The sequence below is a fragment of the Amblyraja radiata genome, chromosome 9 (assembly GCF_010909765.2).
Source record: "Amblyraja radiata isolate CabotCenter1 chromosome 9, sAmbRad1.1.pri, whole genome shotgun sequence".
In the NCBI taxonomy this organism is placed as follows: domain Eukaryota; kingdom Metazoa; phylum Chordata; class Chondrichthyes; order Rajiformes; family Rajidae; genus Amblyraja; species Amblyraja radiata.
In genome coordinates, this window is record NC_045964.1 from 15,669,777 (window position 1) to 15,696,834 (window position 27,058).

At 45.6% G+C, this 27,058-nt stretch overlaps 1 protein-coding gene across 4 annotated transcripts in view; it reads left to right on the forward strand.

Moving 5' to 3' along the window:
* The first annotated feature begins 1,776 nt into the window (after positions 1-1,776).
* ltk (leukocyte receptor tyrosine kinase) overlaps positions 1,777-27,058 on the forward strand; it is a 168,450-nt gene continuing 143,168 nt past the window's right edge. For 2 of the 4 annotated variants that reach the window (XM_033026773.1, XM_033026778.1), the window contains exons 1-2: positions 1,790-1,944; positions 2,405-2,660. In XM_033026773.1, the coding sequence (XP_032882664.1) occupies positions 2,597-2,660 (64 nt within the window). In that variant the 5' untranslated portion in view covers positions 1,790-1,944; positions 2,405-2,596. Of the gene's footprint in view, positions 1,983-2,082; positions 2,236-2,404; positions 2,661-27,058 lie in introns of those variants that run through there. The other 2 variants (XM_033026776.1, XM_033026777.1) reach the window with 2 other exon arrangements.

Consider the following 27,058-nt stretch of genomic DNA (forward strand, 5'->3'; position numbering starts at 1 on the left):
CACATCACAGGAAATCCACCATAAAACCCACCCCTCTCTCCTCCCTCCACCAATTCACCCCTCTTCACCTCTATGCACCTAATGTGTGCCAGTTCTCCCCCTCCCCCTCTGCTTTATACTGGCCTCCATTTTTCAGTCCAGAGGAAGGGTCTTGACTCGAAACGTCGACTGTCCATTTCCTTCCACAGATGCTGCCTGATCCACTGAGACCCTCCAGTGAGTTTGTGTTATGCTTGAAATTACTCCAGCATTTCATTGACCAGGCCACTGATTTTTATCAATGTCAACAATGATCCCAAACAACACCCTTGTGGCGTGATGATGCAGTGAATAATGCTGCTGCCTTATAGCTCCAGTGATCCAGGTTAAATCCTGATCTCAGGTGCTGTGTGTGCGTGTGCTTGTGCGTTTGCATGTGTGTATATGTGCGGGTATGCTTGTGGGTGAGCGTGTGTGTGAGTGCGCATGCGCGTGGGTGTGTGTGTGTGTGTGTGTGTGTGTGTGGGTGTGCGGGTGGGGGTGTGCGTGGGTGTGGGTTTGCGTGGGTGTGTGGGTGGGTGTGCGTGGGTGTGGGTGTGTGGGTGTGGGTGTGGGTGTGTGGGTCTGTGTGTGGGTGTGCATGTGCGTGTGCGTGTTCGTGTCCAGTGGGCACATTCTCTATTTGACTTAGGGTTTCCTCTGAGTGCTCTGGTTCCCTCGCATGTCCTAAAAACATATTAGATGTTTAACTGGCTTTCGTAAATTAGCCCTTGGTGGAGCAAGGGGAATCAAGGAGGAATTTATGAGAGAGAATGGGATACAGAGGAATAAGGAGAGAAGACATAAGGCTGTGGAGATCAAGTCAATTGATACTTTTCAGGCAGAGATAGATATATTCTTGATTAGAACGGGTGTCAGGGGTTATGGGGAGAAGGCAGGAGAATGGGGTTAGGAGCGAGAGATAGATCAGTCATGACTGAATAGCAGAGTAGACTTGATGGACCAAATGGCCTAAGTCTGCTCTGATCACATGAATTTATGAACTTATGAAATGGTATGAATGCAATTCCTCTCTTGGGAACTGTTATGGACCCAATGAGCTGAATGGTCTATCTCTATATATAGTTATGAGACACAGTATTTAAACCACTACTTTCAGTTCATTCACCATCTCTGCCTCCCTAATCTCATGGGCTGCAATATTACTAGTAAGTGTTATTATTTAACTATTTTATCAAATGCCTTACATGGACAATATCATGGTACCACCCTCTTCTTTACATCAATCCTGAGTTACGCAAAAATAATTTTTAACAACCTATGTTAACTTCAATTGATCAGCTTATATGTTTCAAAAATACTTTGCTCTTTCCTCCCACACCGTGTAGTTTAAATAGTTTCGTTAAAAAAAACGTGTAACATTGTCCCTAGTGTGTAGGATAGTGCCATTATACGGGGTGATCACTGGCCAGCGCCGATTCGGCGGGCCGAAGGGATCTGTTTCCGCGTTGTATCTCTAAAGTCTAAAGTCAAGTGCTCAGCGCCAGTTTAAAGGGGAGGCAGTCTTGTTCTACTGGGAGAACAAGCAGTCGGCGTTTATTCTTGAACTCCAGTTTAAAAGGAGAGTATTTTCTCAAAGAGTATTTTCTCACATTGGCGACTTGGGAAGTGTGTCTAGCCGGGCTTTCAATCTGCTCTTTCACACTGGCATCAGTAGTCAGGACCAGACTGGGAGCTGAAGACAAGTGTCACATCGAAGCAGACAGTGTATCCATGTATTTGGGTAGGTCGGGCTAATCGGACCGTGCAATACTATTCACACACACAGCCCCGTCTGCCCGCGACCCACTTGTCACACCAACCTCGCTTCCCCATGTCCTCGCCAATCTCAGAGCAATCCCAAATTCGATTTCCAAGTGACTGTGTCTGGTTTCGCCCAAGGAAGCACTCTCTCTGTCTACTGTGGTAAGACGTTGGATATTTTTGTTCCTCCATTGCCACAGGTAACGAGAATTCAGTATATCGGTTGCTTTTAAAACGCGCTCAGACTTGCCGAGGTCGCGACAGCAAGTACACAATTGCAAATGGGTTTCATGGTAGCATGTAATGCAGGGTGACTGTGTGAGAGAGACTGGTCCATTTCAATGTGGCGCTTTGGTTGAATATGACTGTTTAATTGACTTGGTATGAGCGTGCATCAGCAACACAGAACACAGCCAGGATCTGCTCCTTCGGTACAACATTGAAGGCAGAGTGGTGAGTGTGTGTGTGCTGTACAAACTCGCTCCGCAGTTTCAATACAAGAGGGTCATTGATACAAGTGCTTAATTCACATCCAATGTCTGTCAAACGTTGGGGCTGAGTAAGATGACGAATCACTGCAGCTCTGATTGAGAGAGGTTTTTTTTTTCTTCTCTTTGGCCAGATTAAATTAAAGCAGGGCAGACGATTTCGCTTTGGAAAAGGAGTCTATGTGTGGAGCTCCGCCAGTGACAACGGTACCAGGCGTCGCTCCGTTGGCACAGATCAACAAACATCCAGCCCCGAGTTAGAAGGCAGAGCGAGTACCGGGCTGAACGCGAGAGGGAACACTCTCCGCCGCGGCTCTGGCGAAGGCATGGGCTCATCGCCGGGGGCAATCCGTCCCCGTTTCCTCATGTCTTACCTGCTCCTTTTCCTGGGTAAGTCAACAGCACCGCTCCGCTATATCGCGCGGCCGGTCGTATCTGGGCTTTCAGAAAGCATATGATAAGGTCCCACACAGGAGATTAGTGGGCAAAATGACAGCACATGGTATTGGGGGTAGGGTATTGACATGGATAGAGAATTGGTTGGCAGACACGAAACAAACGGGTTCCTGTCAGAATGGCAGGCAGTGGCGAGTGGAGTGCCGCAAGGCTCGGTGCTGGGGCCACAACTATTTACAATATATATTGATTTAGATGATGGGATTAAAAGTAACACCATCAAATTTACAGATGACTCAAAGATGGGTGGCAGTGTGAACTGCGAAGAATATGCGAGGAGGATGCAGGCTGACTTGGACAGGTTGAGTGAGTGGGCAGATGCATGGCAGATGCAGTATAATGTAGATAAATGTAAGGTTATCCACTTTGGCGGCAAGAACAAGGAGGCAGATTATTATCTAAATGGTGTCAGATTAGGAAAAATGGAAGTGCAACGAGACCTGGGTGTCCTTGTACACCAGTTACTGAAAGTAACCATGCAGGTACTGCAGGCAGTGAAGAAAGCTAATGGAATGTTGGTCTTCATAACGAGAGAATTAACGAGTATAGGAGTAAAGAGGTCCTTCTGCAGTTGTACAGAGCCCTGGTGAGACCACATCTGGAGTATTGAGTGCAGTTTTGGTCTCCTAATTCGAGGAAGGACATCCTTGCTATTGAGGCAATGCAGCGAAGGTTCATGAGATTTATCCCTGGGATGGTGGGACTGTCATATGAGGAAAGATTGGAAAGATTGGGCTTGCGTACACTGGAATTTAGAAGGATGAGAGGGTATTTTATAGAAACATGTAAAATTATAAAAGGACTGGACAAGCTAGATGTAGGAAAAATGTTCCCAATGTTGGGGGAGTCCAGAACCAGGGGACGCAGCCTAAGAATAAAGGGGAGGCCATTTAAAACTGAGATGGGGAAAAAACTTTTTCACCCAGAGAGTTGTGAATTTGAGGAATTCTCTGCCACAGAAGGCAGTGGAGGCCATTTCACTGGATGAATTTAAAAGAGAGTTAGATAGAGCTCTAGGGGCTAGCGCAATCAAGGGATATGGGGAGAAGGCAGGCATGGGTTACTGATTGTGGATGATCAGCCATGACCACAATGAATGGCGGTGCTGGCTCAAAAGGGCCAAATGGCCTCCTCCTGCACCTATTTTCTATGTTTCTAATAAAAGACGGGGCTAGAATGGCAGGGCACGGAAAGAAGTATTTTGCAGTGGAGTCGGTGCGGTGAGCAGAAATGCGGTGAGATTTTATGTAAGGGTCTGTCTGGATTGCTTTTGTAAGGACAGTGAGGCGGGATGATGATATCATTGTGAATAGGGTCCCATGGCAGAGCTACTAGGCTGGGGTTAAATAGAATGGGCAGCCGGGATCGATATAAAATGATGGAATTATGTGCTGGGTAATTTTAATGGAAGTTCTGTAAAGTCAGTGTGGTTCGGGTTGTATGGTGGGATCAGAGAGGAGAAGGGGATTTGATGGGGTCAGTGTATTGGGTTGTATGTTGCGGTCTGTGTGTCGGGGTCAGTGTGTTGGGGTCAGTGTGTTGGGGTCAGTGTGTTGGGGTCAGTGTGTTGGGGTCAGTGTGTTGTGGTCAGTGTGTTGTGGTCATTGTGTTGGGGTCAGTGTGTTGGGGTCAGTGTGTTGGGGTCAGTGTGTTGGGGTCAGTGTGTTGGGGTCGGTGTGTTGGGGTCACTGTGTTGGGGTCAATGTGTTTGGGTCAGTGTGTTGGGGTCGGTGTGTCGGGGTCGGTGTGTCGGGGTCAGTGTGTCGGGGTCAGTGTGTCGGGGTCAGTGTGTCGGGGTCAGTGTGTCGGGGTCAGTGTGTCGGGGTCAATGTGTCGGGGTCAATGTGTCGGGGTCAATGTGTCGGGGTCAGTGTGTCGGGGTCAGTGTGTCGGGGTCAGTGTGTCGGGGTCAGTGTGTTGGTCAGTGTGATGGGGTAAATGTGTAGGGGTCAGTGTGTCGGGGTCAGTGTGTCGGGGTCACTGTGTCGGGGTCAGTGTGTTGGTGTCAGTGTGATGGGGTCAGTGTGTCGGGGTCACTGTGTCGGGGTCAGTGTGTTGGGGTCAGTGTGTTGGGGTCAATGTGTCGGGGTCAGTGTGTTGGGGTCAGTGTGTTGGGGTCAGTGTGTTGGGGTCAGTGTGTTGGGGTCAGTGTGTCGGGGTCAGTTTGTCGGGGTCACTGTGTCGGGGTCAGTGTGTTGGGGTCAGTGTGTTGGTCAGTGTGATGGGGTCAGTGTGTCGGGGTCACTGTGTCGGGGTCAGTGTGTCGGGGTCAGTGTGTTGGGGTCAATGTGTCGGGGTCAGTGTGTTGGGGTCAGTGTGTTGGGGTCACTGTGTCGGGGTCACTGTGTCGGGGTCAGTGTGTCGGGGTCAGTGTGTCGGGGTCAGTGTGTCGGGGTCAGTGTGTCGGGGTCAGTGTGTTGGGGTCAGTGTGTTGGGGTCAGTGTGATGTGGTCAGTGTGTCGGGGTCAGTGTGATGGAGTCTGGGTTTGGGCTTTGTACTGGGCTCAGTGTGTTGAGTTTTATATTGGTTTTGTGATGGCAGAATTTTCTGATGGCGTCGTTGAGGTGGAATTTCTGCTGCGGTCAGTGTGGATGGTCCTATATCATGGTGGTTTTTATCGTGGGATGTGTGGGACTGGACTGCATGCTGGACCGACTTGTATAGTAAGGATATAGTAAGACTGATGAAGTTTTAGGGGGTCGGTGCTTTGATGGTATTACAATGAGGAAAATGTAGCTGAGGTTTATAGCTCTACTTTGGTGAGTTTTGTTGGGTCAGCATAGCAGGCTTTATGTCAGGGTCTTTGTGGTGGAGTCAATGTGATAGATTTCATGGAGGATTCAATGAGATGGGAGCATTAAGGTTGGGTTAGGGTAGAAAATGTAATGTTGTGGAGTGGAAACCTAAATAGTGGAGTTGGAATGGTGCGGCTTTATGATATAATTATCATAGGTTTCAGTTTGACTGTGGGGTCGGTGTTGGTTCTTGATAGTGGGATCACTGCTAGATCAGTGAGAAGGTGTTTGGATGGGGTTTGTTTTTTGCACTTAATGGTGAGTTCAGAGTGATGGTTTTCTATTTTGGATTAAGTCTAGTCGAGGTCTTTGGATGAGTTTCTGTACCAGGTTTCATAGTGGCTTCAACATGGTGAGTTTCATTACGGGATCCACTTTTAAAAAAAATTTTTTTTTTTAGAATAGAATATTTATTACATGTCATTTGAACCTCAATGAGGCTGAATCGAAACTTAGTTTCCACAGCCATACAACCAGAGACAATTCTTACAAGACATACAAACAATTCAATTTACACAAACATCCATCACAGTGAATCTCCTCCTCACTGTGATGGAAGGCAAAGTCTTTTCTCTCCCCTGCTCTCCATTTTTCTCCCGATGTTGAAGCCCCAGGCGGGCGATGATAAGTCCCACGGCCATTTTAGGCCGCGCCGGGCGATGTACGGCCCCGCTCCAGGCCCAAAAGTCACAAAGTTGCAGCCCCCGTCGGGCGCTGGACTGTCCCGCGGCCATTAAGCCGCGCCGGGCGATGTACGGCCCCGCTCCGGGTCGTTCCAACCCCGCGACACGGGCTGGAGAAGTCGCGTTGCGGGAGCTCCGAAAAGCGGACTCCACCCGGACCCGGACACACTTGGTGGGCTCCGTAGTGGAGTCAATGTTAAGAATAGAATAGAATAGTTTCTTTATTGTCATTGTAACATGAACCATGTACAACGAAATTGTAAAATGTCAGCCAGTCAGTGCACCATTCAAACATTTCTAAAGCTAACGATACATACAAAGTAAAATATTTAAAAGATAAACAACTAAAATAAATATCATAAAAATAGCACGCATAAACACCCAGCCCTACATCCTTCTGTCGATTTCACAGTCTCTTAGTATGTATCGCCCCTGCGTTCCTTGGCGGCTACATTTAGTGCCTTTATAGCAGTGGGGTAAAAACTGTTTTTAAGTCTGTTTGTCCTTGTCCTTGTAGATCTGTACCGTCTGCCTGACGGTAACAGTTCAAACAGGGAGTGTCCGGGGTGGGAAATGTCCTTTATAATACTCTGGGATTTTTTGATGCAGCGGGAACTGTGTAAGTCCTCCAAGGTAAGGAGAGGGCATCCGACAATCCTCTGGGCGTTGTCAATGGCCCTCTGGAGCGCTTTCCTCTGAGCCGCTGTGCAGCTGGTGTACCATACGCATACACAGTATGTTAGGAGGCTCTCAATGGAGCACCGATAAAAGGACAGCAGCAGTCTCTGAGTGATGTTATTCTTCCTGAGCACCCTCAGGAAGTGCAGTCTCTGCTGGACCTTTTTCAGCAGCGCAGAGGTGTTCACGCTCCACGTCAGGTCCTCCTCAATATGGATTCCCAGGAAGCGGAAATCCGCCACCCTCTCCACACAGTCCCCTCCGATAATTAATGGTACCATGTCCGTTTTATTCTTCCTGAAGTCTATTATTATCTCCTTGGTCTTTAAGGTGTTAAGGAGCAGGTTATTTTCTCCACACCACACTGTCAGCTGCTCCACCTCATCCCGGTAGGCGTACTCGTCCCCCCCGGAGATGAGTCCCACCACCGTAGTGTCATCCGCAAATTTAACAATGGTGTTGCTGTGGTGGGCGGGGATGCAGTCATGTGTGTAGATGGTGTAGAGCAGGGGGCTCAGCACGCAGCCCTGTGGAGAGCCGGTACTGAGGCTGAGGGCCGTGGATGTGTGATGGCCCACTCTGACTCTCTGGCTGCGACCCGACAGGAAGCTATTTATCCACATGCAGGTGGAGTGTGGAAGTCCCAAGTCCCCCAGTTTGTCCACCAGTCTGCTTTATTGTGAGTCTGCGGTGTGTTTGGTGCTGAGGTGGTTTAGTGTGGCTTCATGATGGTGTCACTGTCATGCTTGTAATGTTGGGGCCACTGGAATGGGTTTGATGAGGTGATCAGTGCAGAGGGTTTTATTCTAGACTTGGTGCGGTGTGGGTTCCGTGCTGGGGTTACTGCATGTTAAAATGGTGGACTCAGAGGGTTAGGATTTTCTAGTACGGTCAGTGTGATTCAATGGAGGGATCAGTGTGATGGATTCCATATCTTTGTGATGGGTGTTTTAGAACAAGATCAGCAATTTGTGTTCTCTTGCAGAGATCATTCTGATAAGTTAGATCCTGGGCTCGATGTTGTGCATCCTAGGGTGTGGATGATCAGCCATGATCTCAGTGAATGGCGGTGCTGGCTCGAAGGGCCGAATGGCCCACTCCTGCACCTATTGTCTATTGTTTCGTCGGATGGAACGATTGACGCGTTCCTTCTCCGGGGATCAGTTGGTAATGGTTTGACAATGGGGCTGTTGTGGTGGGTCTTATGATGTTGGGTTATACTTTGCAGTCACTATGTTAGATTTCATGGTGTGGTCAGATTATGTCGTTTGGTGAAGACAGTGTTGTTAGGTTAGTGAAGGGCTGAATAGGGAGGTCATTCGACTGGAAGTTTTATTGTTGAACCTGTGATGGGACCTGTATGTTGCAGTCACTGTGGAGTTCTTAACTGAGGGGGATGTAGTGGGTTTTATGAAGGACTCCATGTTGTTGGGTTTCATGGTGTTGTGTTGATGCCTATAGATTGCCAATGTGCTGTGATGTATGTATGTGGCTGGTTTTATTATTTTAGTCAAGATATTGTTTATAGTTCACTTGAAGCGTCAGTGTGATATGGATTCTGGATTTGTGAACAAATGGTGTTGGTTCATGTGAACTGGACAGGCAAACATTCAGTGCCAGTGCGATAGATCTTTCTGTGTGTTCGTTGCGTTTCAGATGGGAGCACCTTTTTTCCTCTGATACTGCAGAACACTCCAGTAACTTCAGCACAAAATAACATGACTGACAATCCAGTGCAGTGCGAGGGATGCTTCAGTAGTGTTGACGCAAGTTGGCCCTATCTCTGGGGCATTATACTGTGGTATTTGACGAACAATGTATTTAGTGTTACATTCTGCCAATATCTATTCCTCATACAGATCACCAAAAACACATTAGTTTTGTCACTTCCCTTTTATGTGAGCTTACTCTATGTACATTTGCTGAAGATGTTTCCAGCATTACCATACTGTAGATATTACATATGGTACTCTGATAGCTCGAATGTGCTTCAGGGAGTGCTGAAAAGAAATATGTTGTATGAAACAATTCTTCTCATACATCATGCTTGGGCAATATTTGACATATGGTGCAGCGGGTAAAATGTGTGGGAAGGAACTGCAGATGCTGGTTTACATTGAGGATAGACACAAAATGCTGGAGTTTCTCAGTGGGACAGGCAGCATCTCTGGAGAGAAACAAGTCTGAAGAAGGGTCTCAACCCGAAACATCATCCATTCCTTCTCTCCATAGATGCTGCTTGTACCGCTGAGTTACTGTTTTCCAGCATGTTGTGTCTATCTTTGGTGTAGCAGGTGAGTGTGTGTGATGAATGGGAATGTAATGGAGTGCGCATTAGGTGATTGTTTCTGCAGGACATATGTGGGATTGCCAAGACTGCTGAGGGGTGTTGTGGCCAGGGAGAGTGCAAAAGTTAAGCTGAGGCAAATGCTGAGAATTGCAGCTGCAGTACAGAATCCTTGCCATGATGTTCAGTTTTAGAATAATTGCTGCATTAGTGGAGGCCATAATTCAAAGTGAAATGAAAGTACAAGCTGGGCACTGAGCCACATTGATTTGGACAGGTGCATGTTCTGGAGTGAATTGGAATGCCTCAAGTGTGCTTCTTAATGTGAAGCCAGAGGCTTTCTCATGAGACAATTGCCATTTGATTAAGAACTTCCCCTTTAGAGGCTTTTCATTGCTAAATGATTTCAGAACCTTGTTTCCTTCATTTGGATTTTCTTTTCTGCGTTTTTGTTCCTTTTCACACTGAGCGGTCTCGCAGACAAACCAGCAGGGACTCATCTGTTGGGGTTGTGCTGGGATGCTTTCCCTCACCCAGATCAACACTGTCAGCTCCCGATTCCTCTCCCTGTCCCCTTCTGTTTAGTTTAATTTAGTTTAGAGATACAGTGCGGAAACAGGCCCTTCGGCCCACCGAGTCCGCGCTGACCAGCCATACCCGCACATTAACACAAGCCTACACACAAAGGACAATTTATACTGAAGCCAATTAACTTACAAACCTGTACGTCTTTGGAGTGTGGGAGGAAACCGGAGCGCCCGGAGAAAACCCATGTGGTCACGGGGAGAACGTACAAACTCCGTGCAGACAGCACCCGTGGTCAGGATCGAACCTGGGTCCCTGGCGCCGTAAGGTAGCAACTCTACCGCGGCGCCACCTTGCCGCCCTGAAGATGTCAGCATGGAATATGAGGGTTTTAAGCTGGAGCTGATGCAAGAATTGATCGATAACCCCAGGCACAGCAGGTGAAACAAGAATGGCTGCTTGGGTAAGACATCACAGGATGGTGGAGCTCAGGGGTGGAGGGGGCAGTTTAAGAAATTTTAGAAGCAGTAACTTTGTTCCTATTTTCACTTTAAAAAGCTAATTTCCATATCTGACATTTGTTTACCAGAAATGCTGTCATGCCAGAAGGAATTTCTCAATGAAGCTTCGTTAGTATCACATGGTCTTCATGAATAATCTTCTGGCAAACTATTATACACCACTTACTGGATTATAAACATATTGCACAACAAGAACATTGAGGCAGTATCATTTATGTCACGGTAATACCAACAATTTGCATACATGTATTGACTTTTTGAAGCAATAATGTATCGCAGGCATTCCTTGGAAACACTGTGAGGTAAAAGTTGGTCTTGCGATATTAGGGTTTAAGGAGTGGGGGAGTTGTGGTGATCATTCCAGGGTTTAAGCATCACGTGGCTGAAGGTTAGAGTGCCACTGGTTAGTTGGCTTCATGGTGTCATGGAGTCATAGATGTATCCAGCATAGAGACAAGCCTTTTGACCCAACTGATCCATGTTGACCAAGTTGCTTACCTGTGCTAGTTCCCTTGAGCTCACATCCCTCAAAACATTTCCTATCCATGTACTATCTAAATGTCTTTTAAACATTGCAATTGTACCCGCCACTACCACATCATCTAGCAGCTTGTACCACATTCCCTGCATCGTCTGCATGAAAAAGTTGCCCCTCTCGTCTCCTTTAAAAAAAATCCACATTCATCTTAAAGCTATGATCACTAATTTTAGATTCCCCCACCCTGGGAAAAACCATTCAGTTCAGATTAAGCTGCCATATTGTACTCGGATCAGGTCACCGCAGAATGGGAAATGCATGGAGAAGGTGCAGAGGGGATTGACCAGGTAAGAAACCCTGACTATTCCAGAAATCATTTGTAATCATTTACTGCCTTAAGGAAGGAGACCAATAATTTATACCAGATGTAATCTCACCAGTGTGCTACAGAAATGGACCATAACCTCTACACTTCTGGATTCCTTCCCCGAGCAATAACAATAACATCCTGTTAGCTTTCCTAATTACTTGCTTAAGCTGCACACTATCTTTTGTGAATCTTGCACAAGAATCTTGCATTTCAGAGCCCTGTAATCTTTCTCCACTTAGTTTGGTTTTGGTTTGGTTTATTATTATTGACCGGTTTACTTATATTGAAGAACTCTGTTCGCATGCTATCCAGTCAAGTCATACTATACATGAGTACAATCAAGCCACACCCGTTCAACAGGCAGTGCGAAGAGAAATATACCAGAGTGCAAAATATAGCATTACAGAGTTACAGCGTTGCAGTTACAGAGAAAGTGCAGATTTAAAAAAGTGCAATGAGCTTGGTTGGGTGATTGGGACAACACCTTCAGCTAGTGAGAGGACAATTGAGTAGTCTGATTACAGCAGGGCAATTAATAGCTGTTCCTGAGTCTGCTGGTATGTAGTTTCAAGCTTTTCTATCTTCTGCCTGACGAGAGAGGGGAGAAGAAGGAATGACCAGGTGTAAATGATCATGTTGGTTGCTTTTCCCAAGGGGAGTAGATGGTCGATTGGGGCCGTGGGTGGTTTGTAGTGATGGACTGATCCACACCTCTGCAATTTATTACTGTTCATAGGCAGAACAGTCGCCAGACCAAGCTGTGATGCATCCCGATAGGATGTTTTCTATGGCGCATCTGCCGAAGTTGGTAAGATTCATAGGAGACATGTTGAACGTTCCTAGTCTTCTGAGGAAGTAGAGGCGTGCTTTCTTGGCCATAGCTTCAATGTGGTTGTTCCAGGTCAGATTGTTGGTGAAATTTGTGCTTGGTGAAGATCTTGATCATCTCATCTACGGCACTATCGATGCTGACTGGGAAACTTATCTGAGACGTCACTTCAGGGCAGATGAAGCTGTTGCAGTAGAGAATGGTGAATTCCAAGATTAGTAACGCAGGTGGTAACTATAGGATGAAGTCCCCACCATCTCAGGTACACCTTGATTGGTTATATAACAGACCTATATCCCAACTCACATATATAGAAACATAGAAACATGGGAAAAATAGGTGCAGGAGTAGGCCATTTGGCCCTTCGAGCCAGCACCGCCATTCAATATGATCATGGCTGATCATGTTAAATCAGTACTCTGTTCCTGCTATTTTCCCATATCCCTTGTGTCCTTTAGTCCCAAGCTAAATCCAACTCTCTCTTGATAACATCCAGTGAATTGGCCTCCACTGCCTTGAATGGCAGAGAATTGCACAGATTCACAACTCTCTGGGTGAAGAAGTTTTTCCACATCTCAGTCCTAAATAGCCCCTGGTTCTGGACTTCCCCAACATTGGGAACATGTTTCCTGCATCTAGCCTGTCCAATCCTTTAAGAATTTTATATGTTTCTATAAGATTCCTGCTCATCCTTCTAAATTCCAGTGAATACAAGCCTAGTCGACCCATTCTTTCATCATATGTCATATTACCCTCCATAACCTTATTTAATATAAATCTATTTAACTGCCCTCTGGAACTACCCATACACCTGCTTCTTGTAGAGTCTCAACAACTTTAGTGATGTGTGTTTAAAACGCCGCTTGATGGCACAGCAGTAGAGTTGCTGCCTCACAGCGCCAGAGACCCGGGTTTGATCCTGACCTCGGGTGCTGTCTTTACGGAGTTTGTACGTTCTCCCCATGACCTTGTGGGTGTTCTGGTTTCCTCCCACATTCCAAAAATGTGCAGGTTTGCAGGTTAATTGGCTTCTGTAAATTGTCCCTAGCGTGTAGGATAGAACTAGTGTAAGGATGTACACTGGTCTGGGTGGGCCGGAAAGCCTGTTTCCATGCTGTATCTCTAAAAACTAAAGCTTTTGGGGGAAGGAGCTCCAGTTTCCAGTGTCCTGTAGATGAAGGCCTACCTTCTGGCTACATCCATAAACCACCCAAGTCGTCAAAGAAATTCCACCTCCCTATCCTCCATCAGCCTTTCTTCTGGATTTCCCCATAAGAGGGAAGAGTTTCTCCCCATCTTACTACCTCAGTTCCAAGCAGCATTGTAACCATCTCCACTGCTTGCCCTCTATAAACAGGTATTTGTTTCCACACAAGGTGGTTCACACAGGCACAGTTCTTTCCTAATCCAATCTTAATATACAGTTGTATCTGAGGACTGGGAGTCACATTGTCAAGACCCCTGCTTTAGAAAACTAAACTCTATGCCTGTTTAAAGGATTGCCTAATCAAGAAATATACTTGGTGTTAATTGTCTAAATAACAGTTCAGGATGTAACTATCCAATTTCACCATGCCGGCTGTTTAAAGAACTGTCTAATTAGTTCCACTCTCTAGCCTTCCAAATGTTTCCTTGCAAGTGGCTTTTTTTTTTTAAAGCTCCTATTAAATCTGTTTCCAGGAACACTTTGTGGAGAACATGCCATATCACAACAGTTTGCTGAATGGAACATAATTCTCCCCTTTCCTCCAGTTCCGTAGGGAGGTAGATATTTTAAGTTCAACATGTAGCGATTTCTGTCTGTGCACCGATAACAGCTATAATTATGTAGGCATTTCATTGTTTGCAGTAATTTGAGATGTGTCAAAGTGATAAGGTATTATGTGGATGCAAATATCTTCTCAACCCACATGTTTTATGTGGTATCATATGCAGGGAAATAGAGAGGCAGGAAAGCTAACTTCTTTTTTCATTGCCAGGCAGGCATAGCACCATGTTCTTCATTGAAATGTGTCATTGATCAAGAAACACCATTACACATCACTGGCAACAGTTCCCACAACGGCCTGCTAAATTCCCTCCTTAAGGGCCTGTCCCACCAGCATGCGATTGCATGCGTCTAGCGCGACCAAATATGGTGGCTTGAGGCGTACGGCCTCGCGGGGCCGGTCCCACTTCCAACCGCGGAGCCATCTGGAGTTGTGCGGGGCTGGTCCCGATATCATACTCACCAATCAGCTGGGCAGGAGGCGGGCTGACTGAATTTGGACGTCGCACGGCGTAGGGCGGTTACGTAATCACGCAACGGCACGCCGGGCGGTGACATCATCGAGCAACGCCACGCTCCAGGCGTACGCCGTCAAGACGCTGCGTGCGCCGACAGGCCGTTGCTGCTTGGAATTTTTGGATAGTGTCAGTTTTTCGGAGTCCCGCGCGATGTCGGGACCAGCCCCGCACAACTCCATACGGCTCCGGCGATCGAAGTGGGACCGGCCCCGCGAGGCCGTACGGCTGAAGCGACCACGTTAGGTCGTGCTCGCTGCATGGTGGGACAGGCCCTTTAGACATCACGCTCCTCCTTTAGTGGTGCAGCGGTAGGGTTGCTGCACTTTTACAGCTCCACAGACCTGGGTTCGATCCTGACAATGAGCGCTGTGTGTATGGAGTTTGTACATTCTCCCTGTGACAGCGTGGGTTTTTTCCGGGTGCTCCGGTTTCCTGAAATGTTTTCTGTGAAATGTTGGAAATTGAGGGTGACCGGATATGAGTAAATTAAATGATGAGAGGCATAGATAGGGTAGATAGCGAGAGTCTTTATTCCCAGGTGGCTGCGGTAAAATTGGAAATTGTCCTTAGTGTGTAGGATAGTGCTAGTGTACGGGGGGATTGCTGGTCGGTGCAGACTCGGTGGGCCTGGAGGGTCTGTTTCCGTGCTGTATCTCTAAAGTCTAAAGTCTAAATTGAAAATCACAGTAACCCAGAGTAGAGCATCTTAATGTCTGCTGCTTTATTTTCTTCTCCTCGGCAGGTTGGTTTAGCAACATAATGCTCCCTCAAATTATGTCAGCAGTTTGAATGGTTCTTGTTCACTCACTGTGCAACAAGGTTCCATTTCCCCTAAAACTGGTCCAGCCACATTTGGAGCATTGTGTGCAGTTCTGATTGCCGCATTGCAGAAAGCAAGCGGAGGCTTTGGAAAGGGTGGAGACGAGTTTCACCACGATTTTGCCTGGACTAGCAAGTACTAGCTATAAGGAGAGGTTGGACCAACTTGAAATGTTTTCTGCGGAATGTTGGAAATTGAGGGTGATCTGATATAAGTAAATTAAATGATGAGAGGCGTAGATAGGGTAGATAGCAAGAGTCTTTATTCCCAGGTTGGAAATGACAAGCACTGAAGGGCATAATTTAGTTTAGTTTAGAGATATAGCGTGGCAATGGGCACCGATTCTGCACTGACCAACAATCATCTGTACACTAGTTCTATGTTATTGCAGTTTTGCATCCTACATATTAACAGCAATTCACAGAAGCTACAGAACTGTAAACCTGCAAACCGATAGGTCTTAGGAATGTGGGAGGAAACCAGAGTACCCAGAGAAAACCTACAGGGAGAATGTGCAAACTCTGCGCAGACAGCACCAGTATTCGACTGAGGCCTCTGGCGCTGTAAGGCAGAACTCTATCACTGCCCCACTGTGCCACCTGGTAGATTTAAGGTGAGGGGGGAAAAGTTTAAAGGAAATTGATGTGCATTTGTTTGAGTGTTGCATCAACCATCTGTAGTTTATTTTACGTAGTAGATACTAAAGGGCTTGTCCCACGAGCATGCGACTGCATGCGGCAAGCGCGACCAAACCAGAAGCGGGGGCCGCGCGGAGGTCGAGTGAGTGACATGAATTTCGAGCGATGTCTGCGGGAAGTTTGCACGTGACGTACGGCGTCGAGGCGGTGCGTACGGCGTCGAGGCGGCTGCGGGCCGGCAGGCCGTTGCCGCGAGGAATTTTTGAACACGGTCAGTTTTTTGGAGCCCCGCGCGATGGCGGGACCAGCTCCGCACAACTCCATATGGCTCCGGCGATTGAAGTGGGACCGGCCCCGCGAGCCGTACGGCTCAAGCGACCACGTTAGGTCGCGCTTGCCGCATGGAGTCACATGCTCGTGTGACAGGCCCTTTAGGTCGGGCTTGCCGCATGGAGTCACATGATCGTGGGACAGGCCCTTTACATACAGTAGTTAGCTGCTTAGTAGTGCATACTGGTAGCATAAGTGGTGAGAGAAGGTTTTAAGGGGGGTGGCTCTGGGACGCCAGAACTAACTGTTGTGCCTCCCGAGATATCGTGGGCCTAATTCAACAAATTACCAGTGAGGGGAGCTGCCCATTTGATATACTGCCATCAACACGCCTAGTTTTTGTTGTCCCATAGCTTAAGTGTGTAAAGGCATTTTAGATTCTCATGTGGCATTAGGATTGGGTTAAACATTTAGCTTGTGTGTTTGTTAACATGTAGATAACTTATTACTGAACAAGAAGTTAGTTATTGCCCTAGAACATAAGTGCGTATAGGTAGTTTAGATACTACTTTGGCTTTGGGCTTGATTTTCTTGATTGAGCACTTATCCTGGTGTTATTGCACAAGTGGTTTAACAGTAAATATGTGGTTGCAAGATATTAGATATTAGATTTACTGCTTTGAAGACTCGAGTCTGTTTAACTGCTTAAAGATTTAACTGTTTAACTGCACAATGTTGCATTGTCTACAAAAAGCCTAATTTGTAAATAATTGTAAACAAAAAGCCTAATTTGTGCCAATAGACTTGTTTTGCACCCGTGCTTTAACGGGCAATAGCACAGCAGTGCTGAATACATGGTTTGTGAAATAATTATGATCAAAGCGTTCTCATAATCTAAGATGAAGATTATTACGTCGAAGAGAACTAGATGTCTGGAACAATTGAGTACTCAGTGTTCATGCAACATGGAACTATATGGAATTCATTAATTCACGGGATGATGCTTGGGATTTGCTATGAGGAAGGTGATTGTATCTGTCATTGTGTAAAATGATTGGGATTTTGCTGTGACAACTTACTGTGTGTTGCCAGCTGATCCTTCACTGCAGGATATAGCGTAGTAATCTGGGTATATTGCTGTTTGATTGGTTGTGATCTGGGGATCACCCTGCATTTGATGAGCAGCGATCTGGATAACGTGCCATGTCTAATGGATAGGATGTTCTTACTGCATGTGGTCAGTAGTAACCTGGCGATTCCACTCTGAGTGATGGGCAGTGGCCAATAGATCTTGCTGCACCGTGTGATCGGTGATGTGAGATCTTGCCATGCAGTGATCAGAAGCAAGCTACAGAGTTGGGAGTGAAAAAGTTGTGTTGTCGGGTGGTGCAAGGTAGTTTTGCTGATGGAGTGACTGAGAGAGTTGCTCCAGCAATGCATCTTTCCCATACCCTAACATAAGAGAGATGAGGAAATCTCTCTTTTCCTGAGTTTTTCCCCCAATTACAATCCCACGTTGGACTCCTCATGGGGTCCAGTAACCAGGTAGAACTTAGGAAACACTATTGCCCTTACCACTTCATTCGCCTAAAGAGCTGTGAATCTTTGGAATTCACTATCAAGGAGGGCTCAGTCACTGAATATATTCAAGTTAGAGATAAATGATTTGGATATTTGGTTAAGGGACATAGGGTTACATAGTGCCTAGTTGAAGGCAAACATTGATTTTATCAATGATGGAACAGGCACACGGAGCCAAATGGCCTAATTCTGCTTCTGTCCTTAGAAACATAGAAACATAGAAAATAGATGCAGGAGTAGGCCATTCGGCCCTTCGAGCCTGCACCGCCATTCAATATGATCATGTCTGATCATCCAACTCAGTATCCTGTACCTGCCTTCTCTCCATACCCCCTGATCCCTTTAGCCACAAGGGCCACATCTAACTCTCTCTTAAATATAGTCAATGAACTGGCCTCAACTACATTCTGTGGCAGAGAATTCCAGAGATTCACCACTCTCTGTGTGAAAAATGTTTTTCTCATCTCGGTCCTAAAAGACTTCCCCTTTATCCTTAAACTGTGACCCCTTGTTCTGGACTTCCCCAACATAGCTTCTCACATTCTCTTCAATGTATGGGCTTGCCAGCATGTTTTTAAATTGTATCACATCTGCCACAAAACTCACTACCTTATTTTAAAGTCAACGGCAAGATTAGAAAGCAGAGGGAATATTTGATACTGTTCAGCCTTTTGAAAAGAATGAGCTTAGATGCAAATGAACTATGAGGTTGACTTATAACACTTTCATGATAGGAGAGCAGCTGAGCTGATGGAACAAGAAAACCCTGAAGAAGTAATCCTCCAAAATTTGCTGCTGACCTCCATGTTAAGCCTGACCTTATGGATCCCCTGCAGTGTACTTCCTGCAGAGTGCCAACCTGGTCTTCTGTGATGAGTTGGACCTGGTGTGTGTCAGTACCAGCACACTGGGGGATTCAAAGCAAGCTTCACTCAGCAAAAGTGTCTCAGCCAGCAAAACCAACTTTCAAAGTTGTGCAGCACATTCAAAATTTAATAACAAATAAAAATTAAAAGTACATATGAAATAATACGTGGTGCACTTGGTAAGCTGCTGGTAGAGCTGCTGCCACACAGCACCAGAGATCCAGGTTTGATCCTGACCTCGGGTGCTGACTGTGTGGAGTTTGCATGTTCTCCCTGTGACTTTGTGGGTTTCCTCCAGGTGCTCCAGTTTCCTCCAGCATACCAAAGAGGTACGGGGTTGGACATTAAATGACCACTGTAAATTTCCCCAAGATGTAGGGAGTGGATGAGAAGGTGGAATAACATAGAACTAGTTGAGCAGGTGATCAATGCTCAGTGTGAACTCAATGGTGTGAAGGGCCTGTATCAGTCAATGATTCAATGATAATATACTTAAAACATATGTGGGCTGAAAAGAGTGAAAAAACGTTTAATTAACCTTAATTAAACGTTTGGAAATTAGTCATCGAAAATCCATTCTCTTGCAACAGTTCAAATGATTAAGACCATAGATTTGTTTGAAGGGTTCATTTGAAGAGTCCAACAAGGGAGTGTAGATAGGAAATAAGTAAGGAAAAGAACAAGTCAAGTCGAATTTATCTGCTTGTGCTAAAGTACGATGAGGTATATGTTCAATAAGAAATATTGCCTGCAGTATCATACTCAGTATCATAGGCTCCTAGACTCAACTAACGCACAAAACATAGATTATACATAAATTAGACATAAATCACAATCACAATCACAATCAGTTTTATTCGTCACATTGCACATAAAGTGCAAGTGAAATTAATTTGCCAGCAGCGGTACAATGAAAAAGAACACATAAAAACACAATAAAAATTTAACACAGACATCTACCACAGCATTCATCACTGTGGTGGAAGGCACAAAATTTGTCGGAGCTCTTCCTCTTCTCCTCCCAGGTCCCAGGCCCAGGACGCCGCGCGTGCTGGAGCTCCGCAGAGCCCGGCTTCAGGCTGCCGTGGGCCAGAGAACGGAGCGCTCCCCTCCGGCGAGCTCCGACGAGGGCTCGCCCGCTCCGCGCTGAAAGCGTCCTCGCTGTGCCCGCAGCTGAAGCCCCGGGTGCGTCTCCGGGAAAGGCCACACCAATCCTCGATGTTAGGCCACGGGGGAGGCGACATGGAAAAAGTCGCCTCTCCGTGGAGGAGGCGATGGAAGCAGTTTCCCCCTTACCACCCCACACCACCCCCACACAAGACACACAGAGAAACATTAAAAACATACATTTAAACATACTCAAAAAACAATAAAAGTAGAAAAAAACTGGCACGCTGCTGGCAGGGCTGCCGGCTTGCAGCGCCCCTACTGACCCTGAAACATATATTAGGCATATTATTAGTTTACAAATACACAGGACTAGATGTTAAAAGTCCAAAGTGCCAAATATCAATTTACTCCCGATGGTGATGGGAGCCTTCTGCACTCACCGATGCTCCTCCGATGTTGAGAAAGGCTAGGCAGACACGTCATTGGGGTTATCAAGTGGGCACCTACTTTCATCGACGTTTCGCTGATTGAACCCACGGCGTCTCCAGTAGGCTCAGCGGTGCATTCTGGCGTCCCAGAACCACCCCCCTCTGCATCTGTCTAATCGGTTATTTGGGAGACCAAATGGGGTCTTTCCTCTTCTTTAATGTTTCTTTGATGGCCTGGCATAGGGCTTGTCCGTTGATCCGCTGAGACCATCAATTAGACATAAATTAGACATATTAGATATAGATATAAATTAGGTATATATTAGATATTTATTTGACATATATTAGATATAAATTAGACATAAATTAGACACAAATTAGACAATTAGACACAAATTAAACACATATTAGACATAATTTAGAAATAAATTATACATAAATTATAAATTAGACATATTAGACTAATTAGACATAAATTTGACACAAATTAAATATTATACATAAATTATACATAAATTATACATAAATTATACATAAATTATACATAAATTAGACATATATTCGACATAAATTAGACTGATATTAGACATCAATTAAACGTTAAACATAAATTAGACATTAATTTTAGACATAAATTCTGCAGTACAGTGAAAAGAAAAGGTCCTGAAATAAACAAGACATTATAGTGCAAAAATAGAATCAGAAAATAAGTCTGGGGTAGTGCAAGAGGGTCTGCAGTATTCCATTACCAAGGTTAGGGTTGTGTGGTTGATTCAAGAACCTGATGGGTATAAAAAAATATCTGTTCCTGAACCCAGTGGTGTGGGACATCAGCCTTCTGTACCTCTTGTTGCTTCTCAACAAGTTTAAAACTTCCACAATGCGAGAACATTCAGGGAATCTTGAACGTGGAAGCACATACATAGCGAAGTGGAAGCACATACATAGCGAATTGGCCGCAGCTCCATGCGGAATTCCTGGCATTTTATCAGGAGGAATATATCACAGGACAGTTCGGCTTCTTGTTCGGGCTCTTCCAATTAACAAATTGGCCTTTGGCGTTACATCTCTGCTTATTCATACTTAATGTTAAGCTCCTCCAGCTCATCAATTACAATCCAATATTATTTTCCCACAAGTTCCCTGACATTTTTCACACAGAGCTTATTATTGAATAATCATTAAGTGTAAATCTGAAGAAGGGTCTCGACTCGACTCAAAACGTTGCCTGTACCTTCGCTCCATAGATGCTGCCTCACACGCTGAGTTCCTCCAGCATTTTTGTCTACCATTGAATAATCATTGGCTACCTCATGTGCGGATGTGCCTTAGTAATATCTATAACCCTTTGGTTCCACTTGCAAAGCTGTGTTTTATATTTCAGCGATGTCAAGCTGGCAACTTCTGTAATGGTAAATGGTGGCAGGGCACCTTGTTGTGATCAATAATTTGGTAGCTGACAAATTCTGAGAATGCATATCCCATTATCTTCAACACAGACTGTGGTTATCTGCTACTTTTACAGCATTTTCCAAACCTTCTACCACCAAGGAGAGGCACAGCAGGCACAGGCAAGCACCACCACCTGCAGTGTTTTCTCCCAATTTCACACAATCCCGATTTAGAAATACATCACCGATTCCTCATGTGCACTGGGTTTAAATCCTAGATCTTCCTCCACAACAGTGTGCTGGGGGTATCTTCACCAGAAAGACTGCAGCAGCTCAAGGAGGCAGCAATGTCAACATGAATTATGGATGCACAATCAGCTATGTGAGTCCTGCCAGTAATACCCATATCCTGAAAAATGAATGACAAAATAAGTTAATTATGGCTTCAGTTAGAGGTTGATGGAATATTTCAACGTACAGGAAGGTTCTTCTCTGCATTACCCAGTATTTATTCCACAACAAGCATTCTTTAACCTAGTTTATTGCCTTCCTGCATGTGGGACTTGGCTCTGCACCAACCTAGCCTCCCGTCTTTTGACATTACACTACAAAGAAACATTATTGTTGGTGGGATGTAGTTAGGGTCTGAAATGCATACAGTTCATTCTGAATTGGTTATATTTGTTCTGAATAATATTTAATCCGCTCCGTCAATGAGTCATATCATATCATAGGTCATGAACAAATGGGGCTATCGTCCAGGGGGTTCTGACGGAATGCCTCGAAGTCAGAATACTAATTTCTTATTATACCTCAAGATTTGTTTATCTATTCTCCTGTTACTTGTATATTCACATTTCAAAGGTATCAATCAAAGGTATTTTATTAGTCACATTCACATACACCCAGGTGTAGTGAAGTGAAATGCTTTTTGCCATTTTGCAGCACACAAAAAAAGAATACAGATATAACACCAATGAGAGTCTTAAACACATAGAACATCCCCCCACAATGGCTCCCACCATGAGGGAAGGCACAAAGTCCAGTCCCCAACCCCAGTTCACCCATAGTCGGGCCTATTGAGGCCTCCACAGTTGTCTCTACGGAGGCCCGATGTTCCTGGCCGTTCTCGCCGGGTGATGTTGCTCCGGCGTCGGGAGAGTCCTCCCAGCGGCCTGGGAACCCTGGAACGGCTGCTTCCGCACTGGAGGCCGCGGCTTCCGAAGCCAACAAGGCCGCGCCGGTTGGAGCTCCACAACTGGCGATCTCGTCGTGAGATCCCAGGCTCCCGATGTTAAGTTCAGCGCCGCCGCCCGCAGCTGGTCGCTCCACAGACCTGCAGCTCTGAGGATTTCTGAGCTCCATTAGTTTTTTTCATCCTCTCATTGATTGTATCTTCCATTTCCCCTCTTCTTCCTCCCTCTTTTCAAGTAAGGGTGTCTGCAGAATAGCCTTTTTGAATTATAATAAATGAAAAAAAATAATTTCCCAAAACATTTTTCATCCTTGTACCCAGAGTATGGCCTGGGGAATTCTCCTAATGTTCCCACACCACCCTGACTGTTCTCTCATCTTGTGACTACCATCAGCAGAAGGCACAGGAGCCTAAGAGCCATTACCAGCAGGTTTGAGAGCAGCTTCATCCCATCAATTATCACACTATTAAACCACCCTACACAATCCTAACTCATCCTGACCTCACCAACAAACTATTCAGGCCCGTACGAAGCTTTTGAAAAAGGGGGGTGGCATGACAGGATTACAAAAATCACGAGCGCGAAGAATTACAAACATCACGAGCGCGAAGCCCCTCATAGCTGGGGTCCAGGGCCCGCTTAATTATATTCAAATTATATTAAAAACATGATGCAAAAAGAAAGTTGCAAACTATGGAATTCATATTTTTCAGTATTGTTATCAAGAAAGCAGTTCCAATTGTTCGATATTATTCATATGGAGAAGAAAATCTACCTTAATTTTGCAATCTCACTAAAGATAATCCCCCTTTCCTTCTCCCCCTCCTTCTTTCCCTCACTCCCCTCCATTTCTCTCCCCCCCCCCTCGTCCTCTTTCCCTCTCTCTATCTCCCTCCCCCCCTCTCACATTCCCCCTTCTCTCTCTCCCTCCCACGCAGCGTTAAAGGGCCCGTGGCGGGCAGAGGGGGGCGGAGACGAGGGCCAAGGCGAGGAGCCGACTGGGGGATGAAGAGAGGCGTGGGCCCAGCGGGGGGGGGGCGAAGCGAGGGCCTGGCCGGAGCGGCGCCTGGTGTCGGGTCATGGCCACTGTCAGGACTGGGTTCAGATTCAATCGTTCCCGCTCCCGTCCGGCAACGGGAGAACGGTTTCCCCGGACCGCCGGCAGCGGACCCGCTCCCTGGACACCAGGCTGACCAGGCGGATGGAGGCGATGGACCGGGAGGGGCAGTTTGACACCCCCGATAAAAAGAAACAGACTCCCCCGATAAAAAGAAACAGACTCCCCCTCCTGCAATGCGATATTCCACGGCCCCACTGACTCACCCAGACTGGACACGAGGCGAGAATATGGTGGTGAGCCGATCCCGCCCGGGCCCACTGTGCACGCGGGGAGAGACGGCGTCATGTTGCGTCGCTACTGCGGCACCGGCTTCCCCAAACTGCACAGGTGCGGATGGTCGCAAAAGTTTTCTCCCAAATCATCCCGTGGGCCGGAACCAGAATTTCGGATAATTTATTTCAAAGTGGAAACACTGAATGCGCTCCAATTTCTATTATTTTTTTTCGGGATTTTTTTTAACTCTGGAAAAAAGGTGGTGCGACCGCACCCATTGCCCCCCCCCCCTTCGGACGGCCATGCTATTATTGACTTAGTATTAGATTGCACTTTGTACTTTGGCTTGCACTATAATGGTCTGATTGCCTTTAATTGATAATTTATTATATTTTTGCTTATTGCTTATTTATTTGTTATATTGTTGTGTTAGTGGGCCTGTTAAGTTGCAGCAAGGAACAAGTTCATTGTTCTGATCCTGGTGCATATGACAATTAAACATTCTTCCTCTTGTCAGGAAAAGTATATTCCTTGCCATGTCTCCCATATCCTTCCCGCAGGAACGTCTGCTTTCTTCCTTCTTTTCGACCCTGAAGCACAATTAAAATGGTTTCCATTACCATTCAAATGGAGAGGCATGCAATTTCCATTCGCAATACTAACCCATCAAGGCAAATCGAGATAATGCATTGACGCCTAATAATAAGAGGTTTGTTACTAAAGATTTAGATCGACAGCACAGCTCCCCTGAAATGATATATATAATTGATTCTACATCTGTCACCATATCCAAAAAGGACACTTTTGCTTCTTCAGACTGAGTTAGAGTAACTAAACATGCTAGCAGTGAAAGCCGACACTTTGCATTTGCATGGTGTATTTAATTTAGAAGATGGTTACTTTATGTGTAGGAAGGAACTGCAGATGCTGGTTTAAACCGAAGATAAACACAAAATGTTGGAGTAACTCAGCGGGACAGACAGCATCTCTGGAGAGAAGGAATGGCTTTCTTTCTGGTTGCTTTATGGTTGGGTGTGTGAAAGATGGATACCTAGAATGGAAATTGCTGACTTTTAAGAAAGGTACATGACCTCAGTTAGTAGAGCTGCTGCCCCACAGCTCCAATGACCTTGGTTCAGTCTTGGACTTGGGTACTGTTGGTTCCCAGTTTGCACATCCTACCCTTGTCTGCATTGGTTTCCCCAGGTTTCCTGCCACATCCTAAAGGCATGGTGATAAGTCAGCTAGATACTGTAAATTATGCCGTAGTGTAGGTAAGTGGAAGAAAGAATCAAGCTAGAGTTAATAAAATAAAATAACTCGCAATGGATCAGGGGAAGTAAGAAATCTTTTAAAATGGGATTAATGTTACATCTCTGTTGGGAAATGGAATTAATATAAGAGGCCAAATTTTGTATTGCGTCATAATCAATAAAGCTGATTGAAAGTGGAATTTAATAGAGGTTACTAGAAGAGGACCAAGTGATGAAAATATTTAAGTAAAGCATTTCATGGCGGGAGATCCAGAAATTAAAGTACAATGTGGTTAATATTAGTGGTTTCTTCTCTGATTCATTGCAAATGTGTCCTAGTCTCCTGTTGCTTTGAGCTTAGGCTTTTTTTACAATAGGATTTAGAACCAACATTTAGCAGGTACCTTCAGGCAACATGCATTTATTTTTTCTTCGTCATGAAATTGTCCCATGTAGGTGCAGCACCTCTCCAAGCTATGTAAAGCACACACTGAGCTATGTACAGGGCCTGTCCCACTGTATGAGGTAATACAAGAGTTCTCCCGAGTTTCCCCTGATTCGAACTCGGAGAATTACGGTAATAGCCGTTCGTCGATACTCGGGGCTCTCGTGGACATTTTTCACACTGTTGAAAACATTTCACGAGCTTACCGCGTTTCCCGAGTACCTGCAGTTAGCGTTACAGGCCGCTAAGAGACGTTCCAAGCTCCGACGTACCCGTGACGTACATTCTGCGTACTTACCACGAGTTCGATTTTTTAAAAACTCGGGAGAACTCTTGAATTACCTCGCACAGTGGGACATGGGCTTAAGCTGCCTCCAGGCAACTTTTTGCAGTCTTGTTTTGCTGGCTGCTTTGAGGTGGTTTTCTTGGAGGTATAATCCATTTGATTAATTACAACCTACAAATAAATGCCTTGCACTCTGAAAGATTGATTTTCCACAGGCCAAGCCCATGACTCAATCCATTCAAATCAATTTATCACAAATTTCTTAATTTCAAAAATGCTTTCAGTTTAAATGATGTGGCCTTCTGTAATGTTAAGTTACAGAAAGCCTTTTGAAAAGCATCTGTACAATCTGAATGATAAGGTTAATGATGTTACAAAACGCTGCACAGAATCCCAGATGAGCTTGTGCTACTTAATGCTGGCTGTGTGGGGAGCTGGACTAAAGTTCCTCTGTAATATTTGCAGACTCACCACGAAAGATCTGGAACTTTATGATTTAAGATATTAGTACATTATTGACTCTTGGGGATTGACACTTTTTTCAAGTGATGGTGCAATTTCATATCAGCTGCTCATTATGTACACACTCATCATTCATTTCTTCTTTGGAACAGACTGCAGCAATGGGCTAGGATGATAAAAGCAGAAACCGTGAAAACACTTGGCAAGTTCAACAGCATCTGTGCAAAGAGAAATAAAGACAACATTTCAGTTTGAGGAATAGATGTTCTTCGACTTGAACCATTAACTCTGTTTCACTTTTCCCAGACATTTCTGAGGAACTCCAGCACTTTTATTTCAGATTCCCATTATTTGTAGTTATTTAATTTTCATTGTGTGCCAATCTATGATGTTTCATGCATATTTTTAGAAGCACTTCAGCCAACTTGTCCGTGCCAACCAAGATGTCAACGTAAACTAGTCCTCTTTGCCTTCATTTGGCTCATATCCCTCTAAATCTTTCCACTCCATGTATGTGTCCAAATGCCTTTTAAACATTGTAATTGTACCAGCCTCAACAGCTTTGCCTGGCAGCTCGTTCCACTGTGTATATCCCGGCCTGCTTTAACTTCCCAACTCTCTGCACTTATCTGAGTCAAATCCCATCAGCCAGGGCAGCATGGTAGCGCAGGGGGGCAGTACGGTGGTGCAGTGGTAGAGCTACTGCCTCACAGCACCAGAGACCCAGGTTCGATCCTGACTACGGCTGCTGTCTGTACGGAGTTTGTACGTTTTCCCCATGACCTGCGTGGGTTTTCTCC